This window comes from Eurypyga helias, unplaced genomic scaffold (genome assembly GCF_000690775.1).
Source record: "Eurypyga helias isolate BGI_N326 unplaced genomic scaffold, ASM69077v1 scaffold10548, whole genome shotgun sequence".
Lineage (NCBI taxonomy): Eukaryota > Metazoa > Chordata > Aves > Eurypygiformes > Eurypygidae > Eurypyga > Eurypyga helias.
The window spans coordinates 32,694-35,136 of record NW_010267549.1 but is presented as its reverse complement, the minus strand read 5'-3'; the positions used below and the strand labels follow the sequence as shown (position 1 = coordinate 35,136).

The window sequence follows — 2,443 nt, the reverse complement described above, 5'->3', positions numbered from 1 at the left end:
ACCAGGAAAAGAAGAGGAAGTTTTTGGAAAGCACGGAATCCTTCAACAACGAGCTCAAAAGGGTACAGCTCCCACTTTTCTTCGCCTACTCCGAGGTTACCCATTGGTACAAGCGGTCCGTCCGCTTCTGCTGAGCTGCGTTCGGTTGTGTAATGATGCAGCCGACGAGTGCGGTGCCCGGGGGGTTAGAAAGCACGCGGTGTTGGTATTTCGTGCTCCCGCGGTGTCCTGCTGTGGGGACGCTCGGCCCGTGCAGTTCCCAAGTGCCTTCGGGCTGGAGCAGTGGAGCTCCCTGGGGAGCAGGTGAAGAAGGTGCCTAAAACCACCTACGGTTCCATCCTCGGCCGTGTCCCGATGAGGGTTGGGTGGTTTATTTATCCCCCTTTTTTTGTCAATCCCTGGTTACTGAAGCGTTCAATACAAACTTTGTCAGTACTGAACTCACAGGTGGGGTTTACTGATGTTTTGGTTTTCTTTGTGACTGCGGGACTGAACGAGCTTTCCCTCTCTCTCTCTCAATGGCCAGTTATGCAGTTTGAAGGTGGAAGTGGACATGGAAAAAATTGCAGCTGAAATTGCTCAAGCTGAGGAACAGGCTCGGAAGAGACAGGAGGAACGGGAAAAAGAAACGGAGCAAGCCGAACGCAGTCAGAGTAACCTGGCAGTGGAGGAAGAACAGGCAGCTAACAAGCTGGAGGAGAAGAAGGAGGAGGAGAGTGCCCCAATGGAGACAGGTAACGGCATCTGGACCAGCTTCCCAGTCCTGGAAGGGTCCGCGTCCCAGATCTCCATAGAGGCTCGGCGTAGCCGGGGGTCCCCCATGGTTTTGCTTCAGCAGAACATCCAGGATAGTTCATCCCGGCGAACCGGAGTGTCTGCTTTGTTCCCCTTAAACGGCTCCTTTGTAAAGGGGGGAGGGAAGGGGGCACAAGGCCGGGTGCGATGCTTTGCGCGTGCTGCACCCGAGGGGAAAACCCTGCCTTCCGAACCGAACTCGCCAGTTCGAGTCAGTTAGCCGGGAGCAACCGGGAGTTTCCGTGTCTCAGTGTCCAGCGGGGCAACAGAACCACGCTGCTCTCCATCCTGCGCGTGCGGGCCGGCTCGCAGGGGCCTGTTCCGCGCAGCGCCGTTAGGCAACGCTGCTGTGGTCCGAGCATCCCTGTGTGCTGTCTCGGCACGTCGCTGCTGTAGCAGCGTGAGCCCAAGGGAAAGGGCACCACGGAGTTTGAATTCCAGTGCGTCTGGTTTACGGAGGCACAGGGCTTTCCTGTGGCCGGACTTCCGAGGTCAGGCAGCTGCCGGTGGCTCTCGGGATGCTGTGCGGCAGGATCACGTGCATCCTAAGCACGGAGAGGTCTTCCCGAGCCGCCTGTCACTGCACGTTCTGGGTGACAGGTAACTGCTGTGGAACACTGGGGTTTATTACAGATCTGTTTGTTCCTAAATTCTGGTCGCGTGACCTCCGTAAATGTGTTGGGCTGGAACTGACACCGAGAACTCTCGTTACAGAAGAGCCTCACCCAGAGGAGAGCGCCGAAAACCAGCAGAATGGTGAAGAAGGAACGTCCACCCCCGACGATAAGGAGAGTGGCCAAGAAGGGGGGGACAGCACGGCCGAGGAGGGGACCAGCGACAGCAACACTGGTTCAGAGAGCAACAGCGCGACAGTGGAGGAGCCTCCTGCAGACCCTATCGCCGAGGACAGCGAGAAGAAAGAATAAATACCGACTCGTTTCGTGTGTCTCTTTTCTTACGGAGTACTGTTTTGATTTCCAGATGTACCACGCGGTTTTTCTATCTTCCCTGCCTCTGTCGCTTGTCTCCCAGGGACACTGGGATTTAGTTACGTGTCGTTACCTGGGTTTGGGTTTTGTGTTAGAACTCAGACCTTCCCCCTCAAGCCGCCTGGCAACAGTGCAAGCACAGCCCTTCCCTGGCTGCTGGTGGCTGAGGCGCAGACGTGCATCGCCCCGGCTGCGCCAAGGGACTGACGCTGGATGTGACCAGAGCCTTAACACCCCAAAACCCCGCAGCACCGGCGTGTTACGCCACGCTCCAGCTCTCGCCAGCGCGGACGTCTCCTGCAGCTGCCCTGTTCTTCGCTTTTCAGGGTCTCGGTGCTCGGGAGAGCTCCGGAGCGAGGCCGGATGGCTCGGTACTGGGGCTTTTCCTGGTGCGATCTTTGTACGGAGCAGCTGTTGGGCAGCGGTGGGAACATGCCCGTGTTCTGCACGCAGCATTTCGGGAGATCATCTCCACAGGACTGCCTACGTGAAGTAAATGATGGCTCTTGGGGGTTTTCTGGGGTGCGGATCCTTTCCAACACCAGCCTCAGCTTTTCTTTACCCTTTCAGTCCTTTACCTGCTCCCACGCTGTCCTGGTACGAGAGCACGGCCAGGACAGAGCAGGAGAGCATCCCAGTGCCGACCCTTGAGCGCGCAG

General features: G+C 57.6%; 1 protein-coding gene across 1 annotated transcript in view; it reads left to right on the top strand.

Moving 5' to 3' along the window:
• SMARCE1 (SWI/SNF related, matrix associated, actin dependent regulator of chromatin, subfamily e, member 1) overlaps window positions 1-1,721 on the top strand; it is a 13,488-nt gene extending 11,767 nt beyond the window's left edge. Inside the window, 3 exon segments of the mRNA XM_010157462.1 lie at window positions 1-62; window positions 527-734; window positions 1,510-1,721. The exon segment at window positions 1-62 is cut by the window's left edge and continues 20 nt beyond it. Coding sequence (XP_010155764.1) covers window positions 1-62; window positions 527-734; window positions 1,510-1,721 — 482 coding nt within the window.
• The last annotated feature ends 722 nt before the right edge of the window (window positions 1,722-2,443 follow it).